General features: G+C 38.6%; 1 protein-coding gene across 1 annotated transcript; it reads right to left on the reverse strand.

Moving 5' to 3' along the window:
- Positions 1–1,982: 1,982 nt before the first annotated feature.
- On the reverse strand, positions 1,983–16,182 carry LOC114539291. The gene is made up of 3 exons (XM_028559918.1): positions 16,094–16,182; positions 2,114–3,571; positions 1,983–1,997 (listed from the first exon to the last, which is right to left on the reverse strand). The coding sequence occupies exons 2-3, from the start codon at positions 3,452–3,454 to the stop codon at positions 1,983–1,985; spliced, it is 1,356 nt and encodes a 451-aa protein (XP_028415719.1). The 5' UTR covers positions 3,455–3,571; positions 16,094–16,182.
- Between the last annotated feature and the right edge of the window lie 2,499 nt (positions 16,183–18,681).

An 18,681-nucleotide genomic window follows, 5' to 3' on the forward strand; every position in this document is an offset into this window, starting at 1 on the left:
AATTCCATAAAAAAACACATTTAAAACCATGAAACAAACAAAAATTAACCAAATTTCTTTCAAATTCGCTCTGCATCTGCAGTGATCTCGCGAGTCACGTGCGAATGAAGCCAAAAATTTGCGAGACTTTACCTCCAGACGCGCGTGTCTGGAGGTAAAGTCCCGGAAATTTTAGCTTCACGAAAACAATGAGGAGGTATCGTTCCAGTTATTAATTACATGTAGTTCACTGCTAGCTGCTGGTAATTATGCGCTGGCCGCGCGGAGGTCTGCTATCTAGAACCCGATTAAAAAAAATACCGGATTTAAAGCTTGCTATGCTACGCATCGCAAGCAATACGGGATTTATTTTATGGCATACAGTATTTAGTTTATTTATTTATACAATGTGCTGCATCATTCTTGCCGGCTCTTTCGCCAGGCAAGTCGCAAAGCAAGCACTGAAGTGGCTTCCAAGACTTTGTTTTTTACACGTTATATAAGAATGATACAGTAATATAAACAAAAATCAAAGATGAATAAATATAATATTCACATGTACCAAATAATGTCATATCATATAGCTAAGTAGCGTAAAAGATTAATGGTATTCTTTTTTTGGAAATGACACACGTACATAGGATCTCGTTGTGTGATATTTCATTTGCATTTTAGTAGGCGAGCGCAACGGAGCTAGGCCCTGGGGACGAGGATGTAGGCGAGCCGCAATTTGACGAGTTCATTGTGCCTTTGTTCGTACACATTTCTCATGTATTTTAGGTGGCTAAGATCACCTCCCCCCTCACCGCTACCGCTCTTATTGTACGTATATATTTACTTTTAGTCTTAAGGCAACAGTTTTTCTCCCACCATCTCGCTGCAATGCTCTTATCATGGCTACTGTATCTTGCGCGTCAGTGTAACTCCTATTAATACCAGAAAACGTAACCAAGGAGACGATAGTACATGTTTGATGACGTGAGAAATACTTTATGAAGAGAAGTTCACTTGAGAAAACCTCCACGCGTATATTTGTTAATGGATACAAAAATCGTTGTGTGTTCGATTTCTATTAATTTTAGAAACAGTGAGTGGAATTGAATTTCTACTGATCTTATCTCACTTGAGGTAAAATCGTATGAATTCATCTTTAGGTCGTAGTTTGGTTGAATGATTCAACACTTGGAAAGATTTACCATTAAGGAGACAAACTGAAACACGAATAATTTTATTTATTATGTTTATGACATGATCAATCTATTATTATGACATTACGATGCAGAGCCGAAAATTTTCACTAAATTATACCATAAAATATATAATTTTAATACACTTTTATGTATATAGATGTTATAAAGAAAATGTTCGCGTTAAAACAATGTCCTTATTAAAATGTAAGTTATATGACATGATCAATCTATTATTATGACATTACGATGCAGAGCCGAAATTTTTCACTCACTTATATCATAAATATATATAATTAATACACTTTTATGTATATAGATGTTATAAAGAACATGTTCGCGTATAAAACAATGTCCTTTTAATTAATGTGTTACGCGTGTCTCTCTCTCCTGAACAACAGAAACAGAACCACTTGTTACTTCACAAACTTCAAAAACCCTACACCTCATGTCTGCTTAAACTGTCGCGGCAATAGAAGCGTTTCGATTCATTTAATCAAATTTATCAGTTGGCTTACAGAAATCATAAATATTTTAGAAAACTCAGTGAAAAGCAAATGAACTGTTCAATAACGTCTGTTCTACTTCAGACAAGTATATACTGCTTTCTATATACAGTTTTTTTGTTAAGAATGTTTGTTTATACTTTATATACACGATCATCAAAGGTAGGTGATGCTTCTCTCTCGTAAAACGACAACAGGACCATTTGGATGCGATACTAATCGGGCATACTTACCTGTAATACCCCTATCAAAAAACGAAATGGTTTCCAGCTCTTCGCCTGCTTCGGGATAGCGCAGAATGAAAAACGAATCAGTTTTCCTTAGCCTAGTTAAGACCAATATTTTACAAATTACGTAGTGAAATGCCACGCTCCAAACAAAATGATCTTCTGGGACTTTTATTGTTCTATTCAGATTTCCTTCCTTGGTGTATATTCTAACCGTCTCAGAAACACCTGTTAGTACCATGATTTCATTCTGATGGGAAATTCTCAATGAAAATCCCCAACTGACTTCATGTTCAAACTCGCATTTCAATTGACCCGTTTCAAAACATAAAAAAAGACCGAGTTTCTGGAGGATGATATCTTTGTTTTTGCATATCGCGATCCAAACTTCCTGAAACGCATCTTCCGTCCAGAGAGTACCCAATCTGTTTTCTGCTTTTATAGTGTAATTGTCGTTCAATATTGTCAACAGGAATCCGCCAGTAAAAAGCATTCTCACCACGTAAACATTGTCGTTGACATCAACAGCAAGCGCCATTGGAAAATAACGTCCAAGTTCAGGTACTTCAACCCGCTTAATTTCTCCTGTCCTAAGGATGATGATGATGTCGTCACCGGAAACAGTAAGAACTTCCCCCTGACTGTTCACAGCAAACTTGTACATTTTTATATTTTCATCGAGGTATTTCAGTGTGTGCGGAGCATAAAAACTCAAGTTTTGCAATTCCTCTCCCATAGACTTGCTCGTTGAAATTTCTTTCCAATTTATTATTGGGTGGAAACTATGATCAGGAAGTTCAATCGTTGGCATGCAGGCGGGCACTTCAAATAAATACTTTCCGCCGAATTTCCCAACATATTGAAACAACACATAGTTGATTAACATAACCGACTTGACGTTTTCGACTCGTCGAGTTTTATTAAACAACGATTTGACTCCACCGTTCAAGTACACCGAGAATATCTCTTGAATGGCTGGTAAGCTATGAAGCTTCTTTAAAAACAACAAACACCCAGTGACTGCTGTCTCAGGACTATCGAGATGTTCCAGTATTTCTGAAACTATTCGTAGCTTCGCAGCAAAAATTCGATCTTCGATACTAAATGCCTCATTCCTGAAAGCAGTGGTTGCTGTCTTGCGCGCATCTTTGAATCTTTTTTTAGCAGTTTCAAACTCTCTGTCCGAGTTGATTTTAAGCTTTTCCATGGTGCGAGGAAGCTCTATTGCTTGGTTTAAGATACCAGACTGAATACCGCTAGAAAGTTCACCCGCTTCGTCCTGAGTTTCGCTCGCTTTTTGCTCGGGATTTGATTTATCAAGAGAATCACTGAGAAACCCTACTCCTTCTTGAAAGAAATCGTAACTGGCGAGTAATGTTGATCTAGAAAGGCCATCGATTTTAGACTTAATATCATCTAACTCGCGTACGACAATCTTTCGAATTTCTGCATCGGTTACATCGCCGTCTTTGAGTTTGTCTGCCGTCGAATCTCGAACCTTATTCCATAATAAACCAACTGTTGAACTGAGAATACTTGTCACAATTAAAGACATACCAAGTTTAATTTATTTACCCCAACAATGCTAAAGTTTGTCCGCTATAAACACAAATGCCGAACAGATTCATTCTTGCGTTGAATTCCTCACAGTCTTGTGGTATATATGTTCATCCTGTAATTGTAGCATATGGAAATTACCCCCTAATTTTCTTTGTCTGCAATACGTTAGTGGGTTATTGTACAAATATTCGAGTCACTTCATTCGAAAAGCTGTCAGCATCATCTTAGGATATTGTTGCTTTCCAAGATATTGAACTGCGATCAGAGAAAATCATTATTTCAACAATAACCACGTATTTTTAGTGATGCATGCAACTGATCATTACGTGTTCACTATTTGAAGGACTCGGTGGGGGTCCTCACCCGATGCATCATATTCAAGTTTATCAAACAAGTTCCAACCTTGGCGTTCCTACTTGAAGAAAGTTATTTCAAAGGAAACTTAATAATTATTGTTTGCGTGCATGCATGTCGGAGACTAAACATCTTCAAATATGGAGGCGTGGGTAATGTCTACAGTACATTAGCGAAAGAATAAGCATGACTGAAATAACACATTAAGTTTGTTCAATTACATTTTAATGATTTCATGAGACAGCCTTAATAACCACGTACCTATATGAATCACGTACCCATATGAGAAAGCTTTCCTATTGGTTGATGATAACAATAAAACACAATGAACTATATAGAAATTGATTTTTAAGAGACGATCGAATCATAAACACTGTTCACTATTGTTACAAAAAGCCAATCAAAAAACTTTTTCATATACAGTGTGTATAAAAAAAATTCGAATCCAACTTTGACAGGCTGCTGTGTATAAAATACTAAAGTAAAGGATATAATTTTTATATGGCAACAAAGATTAGCTTATTAGTTTACGATTATACCGTTCTTATATCGACACGACCAAAACTAGCCGAGATATCGTCTTTTAAAAATTGTTGCTCGAAATCACATTTTTCCACCGATGGAAATTTAAAAGAAAATGCAAATTTAAATAATGGAGGCATTGTGTTCTTCAAACTTCTATCGTTGAACATTGAATAAACTTTTAGAATTTTTGAGATTAATTTGAGTTTTAGTTTTCAGTAATGATTAGATTTTAAAGCCCTTCGAGTAGTATACAGAAGAGGGGTTCTGGAGCGGGTGGAGCGGGTGGAGCGCCTTGCTTCACACGTGACGTCATTACCGCCTTATTATTTTAAATTTATTCAGGTATTTGCTAATTTATTCAAGATTATACGTTGTCAATGCTGCTCTTTGAACTCGTTCTTCGAATAAACCGGCGTTTGTTTGTAAATGTTTGACTTTCATCCCAGATAGGTATCCATCTTTCTTTTGCCTTTTCCCGTCAAAATATTGGCATTTTCTGCAAATTGCACATTAACCCTTTCAACCGATTTTCTCAAAGCGACAAGGTTTTAAACGGGGATTTCATATAGCATATGGCATAGGACAATGGCAAGGGTCATTAAGGCCGGCATAATTGAATATATGACTGAACACATTGTCAGCTGATGACTTTGTCCAAACACGTTTATGCATACATTACTGGTAATAGGTTTGAATGACAGGACGAACCTGAACATGTTCGTCTCCAAACAAAAGGTAGCTTGCACATAAATATCGCACATCGAACAGAAATTGCCCGAGAAAACACAGCAATGGAGTGTTTACATGGAGTGCCTGCAAACTCAATCTCTACGAAGAAAGGGAAGTTTTGGGTTTGCAACAAGAACAACCTTAAATGCTGTGAATTATTTTGCCCTGAACAAGATCGTTCGCTATTTGATACGGCTATGATGATGTGGAGGGCGATTGGCGCGATTCATCCGCTGTGTGATACCCAACAAAGAGCGACCAGGATGAGAGTTGTGAAGGATTTAAGTAGACGCAACTTTGGGAGACCGTTTTTCTCGGGAACAGTCAATTTTTAACGAAAGTATGCGCGGCCTCCACGCGAGATGATGTGCGCACAAGTGTGTTATTAGGGAGCTATAGCAGTGACTACGAGTACGACTACGAGTACGAGATTCGTCATTCTCGTGCGTTGCTTGTTTACGCCATCAGCCAAAACTCGTAGTCGTTGGGCTTTTGAGTACGAGTTTTTTGGCAAATTTCGTACGCGAAAGCCCAAAGACTACGAGTTTTGGCAGATGGCGTAAGAAAATATTTTATTACTCAAATTACACATGTTACAACATTGAGAATATTTCTTTCAATACCACGAGGACTGTTCATTTTAAAAGTTGATTTTTTAAATGTTCTTTGTATGCTTTGTGATGACTGTTCTCGTTACTTGTAAATTGTTCTCTTGTCGTTTTAACCGTGTACTTAACGGTAGACGGCTTGGTAAAGGAGACAATAAAACCTGACTCGAGTGGGTCATTTTGGTATGAGTTTTCTTTCCAAAGAGATAGCTGGTTCAAGATACTTAGAACATATCATTGTCGTCGTCATCATCATCTCTGCCTTTATTTTCCTACACATATTCAATCTTGTAATCGTTTAAAAGACACTTAGTAAGAAACTTTCTCTTTTCAACGGCAGCTTCTATTGCTTCTTCTTGGTCAAAATCGTCATTTGTAATAAACGCATCTTTTGTGTGCATTATTTTCTTATGTACCGGATCTTTCTTTAGTTGCCTCATCCACAAAAGGCGCTCTAAATAGATATTTTCTAATTCTTTCTGGATCGGAGTCTAGGCATAGCATTGAAGTAAGCTTTCTCTTTAGCAGAGTGCTCATCAAAACCACTGTTTATAAGGCTTTCTTTCATTTCCTCGAAAACCGTGTTACTTCTTTGTTTTGCTTCTTTTATCAACCGTATCCAGGGATCCATTTCTTCTTCACATTCTGAGTCAGTTGTCGTCGAACTTCCAGATTGCTGAGCGGAAGTGGTCGAGACATCATTTTGGAAATCACTTTCTTGACTGTCCGAGTCTGTTTAAGACATGTTTATTTCTTGTTCTCGTAGTGGGCAATACTCCCGTTCGTGTCTGCGCTGATTGTAGCTGCAACTGAAGTATCTTCCGCAAAATTGGCAGCTCATCCCCTTAGCACTAGAAGTATGTAAATGTCTTGTTATCGAGCAACAACGCAGTTTTATGAGTAGATGTCTGCTCATGAGCAGTTATGAGCATGTGCTCATCTGCTCAACGGTACTTATTCTAAGGCCAGCACATGCACACAAACTAAAATGTTAGCCATCCCTTATGTACGTTCTTCGTTTCCTCCGAGGTAGAGGTTCTTCGTTTACGACTAGACTGCACACGCTTTAATTTTGCAGTGCTTAAGTAAACATTAAAGTTTCTCTCCATCTCTTCTTGGCGCTCTAATAAATTTTCCAGACACTGCTCCATATTGAATTCCTTTGGTTCTTTACTATGTCGAGGTACACATATTCCTGTCTCACTCCACTTTAACCATTTCTTGCGTTCCTCTATGCCCACACCGTGTACTTGGTCGAGATGATTTGCCAAACTTGCTAAATTTGTACTACCACAGCCAAACACAGGACAGTTCCTACGCGTGCGACGCATATTTCGATGATTGCTCAACAAATTCCTAATAATAATTGGCTCATTTTTTCGTGGGTCAGGTATTTTATTAGGCCCGTTCGGGCCTTATATGGCCTTATATGGCACTATTAGGCCCGATGGCCCGATTGCCGCATGACTGGGCGTCCTAACCCGGACAAGCCCGGCTTGTCAACGCAAACTCTCACTTACGGAAGACAAATTCAAGCGATCTAAACAAGAAAACAGTGTAGTGCCCGGACAATATGTTTAAAAGATTTGTAAAATTGTTCTACTTAATTATATTGTTACAAGCATTAATCCCCGTCTTAATTTATGCTCCAAGCATCGCGTTGTCCATAACACCAACAATATATATTTCGCTCTAAAAATGTATACATTTTCGCATTCGCCAAACCTTCTTTTTCCTCCCTTTGTGGAGTTTGGGCCTGAAATATCTCATTGAGCAGATGAGCATCTGCACAAATATTCCATTAACATCTACGGGAGCAAGTAAAGCAGGGAGTGCAGGGAGAACAAGCCAACATGACAAAGTTGTCAACGTCTTCGCAAGCTCAACCAATACTAACACGAGAGGAAATAATTTCCTACAAGCACATGCCAAACCTGGCAGAATTACCGCTTGGTTCTATGCACACCCTTGTTGGAATCAGACAGTCGTTCCAAGCTGGGTGCTTGCAAAGCCCTCGTGTTCCAACTAAATCCGATTCCAACAAGGGTGTGCATAGAACCAAGCGGTGATTCTGCCAGGTTTGGCATGTGCTTGTAGGAAATCATTTCCTCTCGTGTTAGTATTGGTAGAGCTTGCGAAGACGTTGACAACTTTGTCATGTTGGCTTGTTCTCCCTGCACTCCCTGCTTTACTTGCTCCCGTAGATGTTTAATGCAATATTTGTCCAGATGCTCATCTGCTCAATGAGATATTTCAGGCCCAAACTCCACAAAGGGAGGAAAAAGGGGGTATGGCGAATGCGAAAATGTATACATTTTTAGAGCGAAATATATATTGTTGGTGTTATGGACAACGCGATGCTTGGAGCATAAATTAAGACGGGGATTAATGCTTGTAACAATATAATTAAGTAGAACAATTTTACAAATCTTTTAAACATATTGTCCGGGCACTACACTGTTTTCTTGTTTAGATCGTTTGAATTTGTCTTCTGTAAGTGAGAGTTTGCGTTGACAAGCCGGGCTTGTCCGGGTTAGGACGCCCAGTCATGCGGCAATCGGGCCATCGGGCCTAATAGTGCCATATAAGGCCATATAAGGCCCGAACGGGCCTAATAAAATACCTGACCCACGAAAAATGAGCCAATTATTATTAGGAATTTGTTGAGCAATCATCCAAATATGCGTCGCACGCGTAGGAACTGTCCTGTGTTTGGCTGTGGTAGTACAAATTTAGCAAGTTTGGCAAATCATCTCGACCAAGTACACGATATGGGCATAGAGGAACGCAAGAAATGGTTAAAGTGGAGTGAGACAAGAATATGTGTACCTCGACATAGTAAAGAACCAAAGGAATTCAATATGGAGCAGTGTCTGGAAAATTTATTAGAGCGCCAAGAAGAGATGGAGAGAAACTTTAATGTTTACTTAAGCACTGCAAAATTAAAGCGTGTGCAGTCTAGTCGTAAACGAAGAACCTCTACCTCGGGGGAAACGAAGAACGTACATAAGGGATGGCTAACATTTTAGTTTTTGTGCATGTGCTGGACTAAGAATAAGTACCGTTGAGCAGATGAGCACATGCTCATAACTGCTCATGAGCAGACATCTGCTCATAAAACTGCGTTGCTGCTCGATAACAAGACATTTACACACTTCTAGTGCTAAGGGGATGAGCTGCCAATTTTGCGGAAGATACTTCAGCCGCAGCTACAATCAGCGCAGACACGAACGGGAGTATTGCCCACTACGAGAACAAGAAATAAACATGTCTCAAACAGACTCGGACAGTCAAGAAAGTGATTTCCAAGATGATGTCTCGACCACTTCCGCTCAGCAATCTGGAAGTTCGACGACAACTGACTCAGAATGTGAAGAAGAAATGGATCCCTGGATACGGTTAATAGAAGAAGCAAAACAAAGAAGTAACACGGTTTTCGAGGAAATGAAAGAAAGCCTTATAAACAGTGGTTTTGATGAGCACTCTGCTAAAGAGAAAGCTTACTTCAATGCTATGCCTAGACACCAGAAAGAATTAGAAAATATCTATTTAGAGCGCCTTTTGTGGATGAGACAACTAAAGAAAGATCCGGTACATAAGAAAATAATGCACACAAAAGATGCGTTTATTACAAATGATGATTTTGACCAAGAAGAAGCAATAGAAGCTGCCGTTGAAAAGAGAAAGTTTCTTACTAAGTGTCTTTTAAACGATTACAAGATTGAATATGTGTAGGAAAATAAAGGCAGAGATGATGATGACGACGACAATGATATGTTCTAAGTATCTTGAACCAGCTATCTCGTTGGAAAGAAAACTCATACCAAAATGACCCACTCGAGTCAGGTTTTATTGTCTCCTTTACCCAGCCGTCTACCGTTAAGTACACGGTTAAAACGACAAGAGAACAATTTACAAGTAACGAGAACAGTCATCACAAAGCATACAAAGAACATTTAAAAAATCAACTTTTAAAATGAACAGTCCTCGTGGTATTGAAAGAAATATTCTCAATGTTGTATTGTAACATGTGTAATTTGAGTAATAAAATATTTTCCTCGCAAATCCTTAGTTTGTATTTATAATTATGTATAGCGTGAGCGCACCGCCCTCCCACGCAAGTCATTCCACGTGTAAGCTATGTTGCAATAACACACTTGTGCGCACATCATCTCGCGTGGAGGCCGCGCATACTTTCGTTAAAAATTTACTGTTCCCGAGAAAAACGGTCTCCTAAAGTTGCGTCTACTTAAATCCTTCACAACTCTCATCCTGGTCGCTCTTTGTTGGGTATCACACAGCGGATGAATCGCGCCAATCGCCCTCCACATCATCATAGCCGTATCAAATAGCGAACGATCTTGTTCAGGGCAAAATAATTCACAGCATTTAAGGTTGTTCTTGTTGCAAACCCAAAACTTCCCTTTCTTCGTAGAGATTGAGTTTGCAGGCACTCCATGTAAACACTCCATTGCTGTGTTTTCTCGGGCAATTTCTGTTCGATGTGCGATATTTATGTGCAAGCTACCTTTTGTTTGGAGACGAACATGTTCAGGTTCGTCCTGTCATTCAAACCTATTACCAGTAATGTATGCATAAACGTGTTTGGACAAAGTCATCAGCTGACAATGTGTTCAGTCATATATTCAATTATGCCGGCCTTAATGACCCTTGCCATTGTCCTATGCCATATGCTATATGAAATCCCCGTTTAAAACCTTGTCGCTTTGAGAAAATCGGTTGAAAGGGTTAATGTGCAATTTGCAGAAAATGCCAATATTTTGACGGGAAAAGGCAAAAGAAAGATGGATACCTATCTGGGATGAAAGTCAAACATTTACAAACAAACGCCGGTTTATTCGAAGAACGAGTTCAAAGAGCAGCATTGACAACGTATAATCTTGAATAAATTAGCAAATACCTGAATAAATTTAAAATAATAAGGCGGTAATGACGTCACGTGTGAAGCAAGGCGCTCCACCCGCTCCACCCGCTCCACCCACTCCAGAACCCCTCTTCTTTATACTACTACTTTGGGATTAATTTTCAATAAAACAGACGTCCAGTTTCCATTGTCGGAAAATAGAGATTTTTATGAGCTTTTTTTGTCGAACCATGCAGTACTTCTTCATTTTTCAAATAAATTACACGTACAACGTGTCATTTGAAAGAGAAATAAATGAACTTAACAATGGTGTAAAAATCAACCAAATTTGTCAAATATATTTTGCATTATTACACGCAAAATTTCGATTCGAATTTTTTTTGATACACCCTGTAGACCAATTGCGAAACTTAGTAACCGCGCCTTCGCGCAACATGGAAACAAGGCTTATTGTGTAAAAAATATAAATAAAAATATAAATATAAATATTAATGGGCAATTCAAAATAGACAATGATATTATGTCTTGGTTATAAGTATTTTACTATCCATGTCATGTATGTGTGCCAAGTTGAAGAGTTGTTTTGCTTTTCAGTTGGCATCACATCACATGTGCTGTAGTCTATATACACAAGGAAAATAAACCAAAAAAACTGCGTTGCTTATTTTATATCTTATAGTTTTTGTCAACAGATTTCTGCTAACTTTTTACTGAGCTGTAAAATTGCTGTCAAATTATGGCTTATCGATCGATAAAATTGGTATAAAATAATTTTAAATGAGAAATGTGAACACGGTGGTTTGTTCAACCGTGACTTTTCAATAATTTTTGTCACAAAAACATAGATTTTGCACCAAATATATATCGCCAAATTTTGCACAAATAAGAGGGAGAAAAATAAAATATATTTTCAAAACTTGAGACGAAATAGTTTGGAAAAAACTAAATTTTTACCTGAGTTTGTGTCGGCCTTTTCCATACTTCCCCGACGAAAGCAGCCGAAAAGATTAATGAAAACACCACCCAAACGCCTCAATTGAAAGGCAAAACTCCCTAACCTGAAAACTATGATGACAACGATGACACTAAGCTGAAAGGTATCGAAAAATATGTAAAACAAAGGCGAAAAACGGCATATAACTCGACGAATAGCTTTGTACTGCAAAAAATACAAATATTGTTTTTTACACAATAAGCCTCGTTTCCATGTTGCGCGAAGGCGCGGTTGATTACTAAGCTTCGCAATTGGTCTATATATCAGACTAATTCAAATTGGAGAATAACGACGGGTGAATTGTTATGAATACTCCGTGTGTAAGGACCTTTGAACAACCGTAACTCACCCGTAACTCATACGATTTCTATCACATTTATCAATGGAGAAAATCGCACAAAAATTCGCCTGCTGTGTATAAACTGGCCATCGATGCATAAGAATTGCAAGAAGTAATTTAGGATTTTAGGTATTTAAACTTTTTTAGGTGTTTAAATATTTTGTATAAGACGCCGGCGACTTCGGATAGACGCGACCTCGTCGTATAAACAATGCTTGTTAGCGTCTTATGCCATGGGCTTGGCAGCCTCGTATAAACAGGCAACTAGCGTAGTATTTAGTTCGTGACATATTTTTGGACCAGGAACTGGTCCCCACACGCGGCTAATCTTGTTGTTGTTGTTGTTGTTGTTGCTGTTGTTGTTGTTGTTGTTGTTGTTGTTGTTAGGGGGTGACGCTCTTTAAAAAAGCCTAAGGCTCCGTCAATTTGCATCAGATCGCAATTAAACTTTGCACAACTATCCTTAGCGATATTCCCCATCGATTGACGGAGTTATAATTTTGATTTTTTGATTTTAAAGAAATTTACAAACAACTAAAAATTGTAGCGTAGTAATCCGTATAGATTATATTCAATATTAGTGTGCATAACTGAAGCAAGTTCAAATGGCTAAGGCTCCGTCATTTCGCACCAGATCGTGATAAAACTTCACACAACTATCTTGAAGGTTATTCTCTATCGACTTACGGAGTTAAATTGTTTGTGCTTATATTCTTCAGAAGATTTGCAAGCCATGTCAGATTGTGGCGGGAGGCAAATTTTAATATTATTAATATTCATATACTGTGAGCAAGCCAGAAGGTCGTGTATTTTCTTTGTTTTGCACATAATATACAGGGTGAATCAAAAAAAACGCAACCACTTAATATTCATGAATATCCTCTTTGTTCTACAACACAAAAGACGTTTGGCCCCTGGAATGCGAGAAAGCTTGTAATCATGTTCTAGCGGCACAATCGTTGGTAAACAAAGTCGGATGCGTAAACCAACGAGCTGAATTGAAAGTATTTAACGAGTAAAATTTTATTTACAATTTATCTTACAAGGTCGACAGTTAGCATTCAAGTTATCATGCACGACAATAAAAACTCGTTGTTCGGTTGTTAGCTGCACCGTTATTAGTTTAGCTGATTTGACCATTAGCAGTTGAACTGTACGATTAGAAGCCATTTTAAAATCCCAGGGGCATAAAATCTATTGAGCTTATAAACAATATGAATTTTAGAATATTAAGTGGTTGCGTTTTTTTTGATACACCCTGTATATTCATGACTATACAGGGTGTCCCAAAAAAACGAAAACTATTGAAATCACCCATAACAATACAATTGTTAGAGTTTGAATGCCTAAGCACTCTGTTGGGACCCACAGGTGTATAAATGTTTACCATACTCATTTTTATGCATGCATAAGATGCAGTAAAATTTGCTTGTTCGCAAAAATTATATTTATTAACAATATTTACAATTTACAAATATGGATAACAATATTTAAATGTGCATCTCAAGGACCATGACCTTCGACGTGTCCCCTTTCTTTAGCAACACAAAGCGTTTAGCATTTTATAAGTTGCATTAAATCCTCACGGGCTGAAATTCGTGAACACGGCATTCAAATTTTAACAATGAGTGATTTCAATAGTTTTCGTTTTTTTGGGACACCCTGTAGTATGACCATTGCGTTAAATGCGTTTCTCTCTAGGGCATTACTTATTTTTTATTTATTTGTTTAGGCTTTGCCCAGCATACATATACATAACTAGGGATCCAAGGATAGTGCAAAGTTTTCATGCCCTGTAATACCTAAGCAACCAGACGTTTTCCCGACATAAACATTTTGACTTATGCCAGTAAAAATATAATGAACTAGGTTAAACATTAATCAAAAGGAAATTACTCAAAGTACTCAAGTTACGTTAGTCGCGGATACTGTCACTTTTAAATTATAATTTTAGTTGCCCATGTAAACCGGGCGCGATTTTCTCGGTTTAGCAGGGACCGCGGAGGGGGGGGGGGGGGGCTTTAGCCCCCCCAATAATTTTCAAAATACATGTGATTCCTTTATAGCGATTTTTATATGGCCATAATAATACGAATAAAAACTCCTTATAGTAAGTTGTGTAATCATAATTATGTGTTTACTATCCGTGTTGGTGAACAATGTTTTCATTGAAGTGTTTACAAGAAAAATATAAACAGATAAGTATGGTCCTCCCCCCCGAGGGTTCACTCTTTCGGCTTCGCTAGCCCCCCCAATCCAAAAACTGCTCCGCGGTCCCTGTTTAGTCTCTTTTCTTCGTCAAACAACTGTGACTACATTCACTACATTTATATGATGGCAACAATTCATCCGTCATTTTATAAGTATAGCCGAAATAGTTGCGTTGTAAATAATGTAAATAAACCGCGGTCAAAACCGATCAGTCTATTTACATAACCATATGCGCGCAATCGCACTATAGCCTACCTAAATAAAATACAAAGCACTAAATAAATATAGCTCTATGAAGTTGTGCTGTAAGAAAACGAACTAAATAATATTAGCACTTAATTGTCAACATTTTAGCGTGAATTAACTGCAATACGTAAAATACAAAACAATCCTATGCTTCATGAAGTTTGTGTTGTCTAGCACTCTATTCAATGAAGTATACGATCTAAATAAATCGCGCAGTGTAATATTCGATGCGTGTGTTTATAACACGATGCGCGCATCAATGGATCAGTTCAAATATAGTGTTTATTACGTGTAGTAATAGTGCATGTCGTGTAGCACCTTAGCATACCATTTAACCTGATAATACTGATCGGCACTTGCTAGTAATATCGCCATTTGCTTCAGATTTGTACATTTTAAACAGAACTGTCTCGCTCCATTGTTTCTCTATAACAAATAGTAATTATTAAGCACTGTTATGGTTAAAAAATTTTTAACCTCCATAGTCGATTATACAGCAGTATCAATTGCTATCAACACATGTTAGATTCGTGAAGTACATTATCAAATAAGTCGTGTATATTATGTTATGCGTGTAGTTAAAATACGATAGTGGATGTGGACGTACTCTTTCTTGGTTCTGCGTTTAATGAGTTCACAAATTCTCGAACATTTGCTCGCTTTTCGCTTAAAATATTTCAAAACAACACTTCGTCGCTCCATCGCTCCTTATTGTATTTTGCGCTTCTGAATATTAATCGCGGCCTTATGCGCATTAATGCGCTGTTCAAGATGAAATCGCGTGTACCGGGGGGAACAACACACATATCATCGTAACGAATGTTATAAAATTTACAATAACCACAGTAATTCTTTCATATTTTGTTTAAATTGGAAAATGCTAAAAGAATATACAAATCAGAAAACTATATACTTGATCAAACAAACTTCCTGATACCCACCCACATAGGATCAAAGACGACAACAAAAACACTCCGCCCCCGGAGTTTACACTATGACTGACTGACTGACTGTCTGATGTGAATTTTCGCCACTCACCACAATACTGCAAAGTTTCACAGAAACTTTGCACTAAAAACGACTATAATGACAGTGGCACGGTGCACGCAACGCTACCTTCTCGCCAGCTACAGCGGCATAGATTAGGACATAGATGTGCAACTCAGTACATTTTAAGTGTCTTTGTATTGAAAGCAGATGAGAAAATGTAGAAAAACGACAATTTTAACATAACCGTTCGCAAGATTGCCTAAGTTCATAGATATTTGAAAATTCATCCTGGAGAGAAAGATTGAATCTATACTTCACCAGTTCCTGGTCCAATAGTACGATCGTACTTGTTCTAAAACGGCTTTATAAAAATTATGTTAAATGGCATTTTTACCATTCATATATTACCGAGCCAAGGTCATATGCGCCGTATGGCTATACGATAGTGTTTATGATATCTACCGCTGAAATAGCACGCAGAGCTACTGTATAGGTGCTTCGATGCTATACGCTTAGCGAACTTGCGATGTTAGTTATCGACCCCAATGTGACAAACTGTGTTGATTTGTTTTATTCTAACAGAATATGAATACATGAAGATTTACATTAATTATACGCAAACTATGACACATCACCACGATTTTACATAACAAACGTTCACATAGATTTTACATAACAAACGTTCACATAGATGATAGAACAAACGTTCACATAGATTATAGATAATACGTAAACAAACGTTAATGTCTTACCGAATGTCGATAATCCACAGAGTTCTATTTTACAAGAATTTTCCGAGTATTTTACGAATTTACCAAATTTAAAATGTAACAAAATCGAAACGTTCTTCCTACGTATATTAAAGGCGGAAGTGCATGCTTAACGCGGACACCGCTGTCCGGAAGTGTTGACTACCTCAACATAGTCCTCAAATTACGATGTACATATATGTTAATTATCTCTCCGCAAGTTTATTGAAATTTATGTTCCGCTTGTTTAAGTCGCTTCTTCCAGCAAGCATAACTTAGAAATTGGTCTCATCAACTACGATGTCTTCGTCTTTACCTCTGCCGTGCGTACCAATCCGTCTGCTCCATAAAACACTTTCGTAACTCGTCCCAAGTGCCAATATCCCCTGGGTAGAGTTGTATCCACTAAAAGCACCAAGTCGTTTGTTCTCAAATTTGGTTTCTTCGTCATCCACTTCTTTCTTTCCTGCAGGAAAGGAAGGTATTCGCGGATCCAACGGAGTGACCCAGAAGTAGTTAGCCAGAACTTGTCCCCTGCACCACTGTTTACGAGGATGAATTTCTGCGTCTTCGAATATGACGAGGGGCACCGCGAGACCTTGACGTTGTTGTAATCGCATTCGCAATCGTTCGGATCGTCGCTACTTTGGCATAGAGCCCGATAGAGGTTGGCTGTTGAGAATACCGGCTGCTTCTGCGAACACTGTACGCAGTGTTTCGCGCTTGACGAAGGCATGTGGGTGCCCAAGGATGGCTTTCATGGTCTTACGAACGCTTCAGATTAATCTTTCCCACACTCCTGACATGTGGCTGGCTGTAGGAGGTTGGAAGTGCCATTTTTTCAATGGTTGTGAGTGCCATTCCACTTTTTTCTCGCCCAGAGCTTCGATAATAGCCTTCTGATTCCATCCCTTCATAGCCGACCCTATCTCTTTCTCCCCACCTACGAAATTTGTACCACATTATCACTCCATATTCCATTGGCGGCGCCACCGGTGCAGACGAAACGACGCAAAGCTTGGATAAAATCGTCTGCTTCCGACATCTTCAATGTGGATTGCTCTTGTATTGTAGCAGACGAAAATACAACCATACACTTTCTCCGTACCGCGACCACGTTTGACATAAAACAGGCCGAAGAAGTCCAACCCGGTATACGTAAAGGGGGGTTCGTAAGGGGTGAGCCTGGCTTTGGGGAGGGAGCCCATCATCTGATTCATTGGAGCTTCGTTCCTCTTCCGGCATGTAACGCAACAACGCAAGATCTGACGAGTCAACACACGGGCGTTAATGATCCAGTAACGCTGACGGACCACAGACAGTACATGCTCTCGACCGACGTGACCTAATATTTGGTGACAATAGGTAATAATTAACGAGGCGATGTGATGTTGATGTGCCACTATCATGGGGTTGACGTTCTCCGAGGTTAAAGGTGCGTGTCTCAGACGGCCGCCAACACAAATAACGCCGTCCAGGAGTACGGGTGAAAGAATCACATATGCTATCTGTCTTGATCTTCTTTCCAGATCTCAGAGCTCATCCTGGAAGTATTGGTTTGGACTACTTTCACGATAGATGTCGACGCTTCCTTCATTTCTGTTAAACTTGTTTCCTTGGGAAATGAGGCCACTTGTGATTTAGCCTTGGTTCGTAGATGACGCACGAACCGCACTAGCCAAGAATAGGGAGGTTAAGATCGACTTCCGCTACGAGTACCGATACCAATATTCAGTCACGCGCATGCGCAGACGTAACAATCGTCCAAAATGTGATAACACCGGAAGTCGTGAGTACCGTTTTGGGGCTGAAAATGGAAGTGGATAGGTAAGCGAAGTACCGAATTATATTTACTGTATTATTGCATTTCCTGCAGTTTTTTCTAATAATATTATTTAGTTTTTAGTTGTGTAATGTTTCTGCTTTGTTTGTTGAGACTTAAGGATTGTGATTAGAGTTTTTGATGTGAATATAGCCGCTATACTCCGCCGTGTTTATTTACTTCTTACGGAAGTCACAATCTTAACGCTTTAAAGTTTCCGCGCTGCCAAACAGTAATACGTCATGTATTTTTGTATCGGTACTGGTAGTGGAAGTAAATCTTAACCTCCCTAATATCGGTCGACCGCAACCGAACCGTAAGTGCGAACCGCAATCGCATTGTTAGGTTATTTCTGGAATTTACTGTATTCTGTTGATACACTGGGTACTTGGACAAAAGTGAAATGTTGCCTCGACAACAATAGTTCGCTCATATGGCGCATACTAACCTTTCACTGAAATTGACAGCGGACCATCTAACTGCTCTTTTTATAAAAAGGACGCAGCTAACCATCTGCAGCAATAGCGGTTACCAAACGCTGATGGATCAAATTTAAAAGCAAATCCTTTTTTCGATGCTTCAAGTAAACAGGACTTTCTTGGGTCGGTCATTGTTACGAGCGCGGTCCTATAAATTTTAATAAATAACTTTTTAAATTCATAAATATTTAAGAATGCAAAATTAAAATAAATATAAACGAAAAATACTTACCATTATTACAAAAACGTATGAGAAACAATCATGCTGTGTGTAAAACTGTAAAACAATG

Source organism: Dendronephthya gigantea, unplaced genomic scaffold (genome assembly GCF_004324835.1).
Source record: "Dendronephthya gigantea isolate DGI-Jeju-01 unplaced genomic scaffold, DenGig_1.0 000198F, whole genome shotgun sequence".
In the NCBI taxonomy this organism is placed as follows: domain Eukaryota; kingdom Metazoa; phylum Cnidaria; class Anthozoa; order Malacalcyonacea; family Nephtheidae; genus Dendronephthya; species Dendronephthya gigantea.

What these genes read in the sequence shown, in the direction of transcription:
- LOC114539291 (XM_028559918.1), bottom strand. Translation starts at nt 3,454, where the DNA reads ATGTCTTTAATTGTGACAAGTATTCTCAGTTCAACAGTTGGTTTATTA.